This window comes from Buceros rhinoceros, unplaced genomic scaffold (assembly GCF_000710305.1).
Source record: "Buceros rhinoceros silvestris isolate BGI_N320 unplaced genomic scaffold, ASM71030v1 scaffold23639, whole genome shotgun sequence".
NCBI lineage: Eukaryota > Metazoa > Chordata > Aves > Bucerotiformes > Bucerotidae > Buceros > Buceros rhinoceros.
In genome coordinates, this window is record NW_010432443.1 from 12064 (window position 1) to 12848 (window position 785).

General features: G+C 45.6%; 1 protein-coding gene across 1 annotated transcript in view; it reads right to left on the bottom strand.

Annotated features, from left to right (window-relative positions):
- The window catches only part of LOC104500185 (fibronectin type-III domain-containing protein 3a-like), a 22384-nt gene that overhangs the window by 8017 nt on the left and 13582 nt on the right, over positions 1-785 (bottom strand). Inside the window, exons 11-12 of the mRNA XM_010143789.1 lie at positions 136-257; positions 14-48 (exon numbers count right to left, since the gene is read on the bottom strand). Coding sequence (XP_010142091.1) covers positions 14-48; positions 136-257 — 157 coding nt within the window. The remainder of the gene's footprint in view (positions 1-13; positions 49-135; positions 258-785) is intronic.

The window sequence follows — 785 nt, forward strand, 5'->3', positions numbered from 1 at the left end:
GTCGGGACACTGCCTGCTGTATAGTACGACACTGGCTCGCTGAACCCGCTGGAAAAGAATTTTAAAGGAAAAACGTGAACAGCAGCAGAGGCAGATGATGAGAAAATAAAGGATAGGATACCTTCTGTCCATTACCTCATTCCAATATCGTTTTTAGCAGCTAATCTGAGCGAGTATTTGGTAGAGGGAGTCAGTTTGGTGAGTTTGTACTGCTTCAGATGCCCGTAGTAGCATTCTTTGAAGGGTCCATTCTTCCCCTGTAAAAAACGTGAGAACATCCCCGGTCGCTTTTGGCACGGGTCCTGTACGCTCCCTGCTAAGGTCAGCTTCTTCACTCTGTATTTTCCTAACTTTCATTCCGCTGATTTAATAATAATTAAAAAAATAAGCGAGCCTAAAGAATGTGAAAAGCCCATGTCACGGTGGTCATGCTGAGAGCAACCCTGAGCACTCCTGATAATAAAGCTGTGTTCTGATGGAGATACCTGTTTATTTTCGGCACTGCAGACGTGACAAAATTGTAATCAATGACAGCAGTGGGAAACAAACCACAGCTTTCAGGTTCCTCAGCCCTCTGGAATACATTTCAGTAAAAAGTTCAAATGCCCAGCGATAATTGTTGCAGCTACCCAAGACACAAGCCAAACGCTGACCCTTTTGAACGGAGCACAGGAATTAACAATGCTCTGAACAACATGAACCAAATGAGGGATTTTACGCTGTCCTCTCAGAGGACCTGGGAGGATTGTCTTCTCGACTGGCTGGAGCACCAGCCCCTGCCTTCC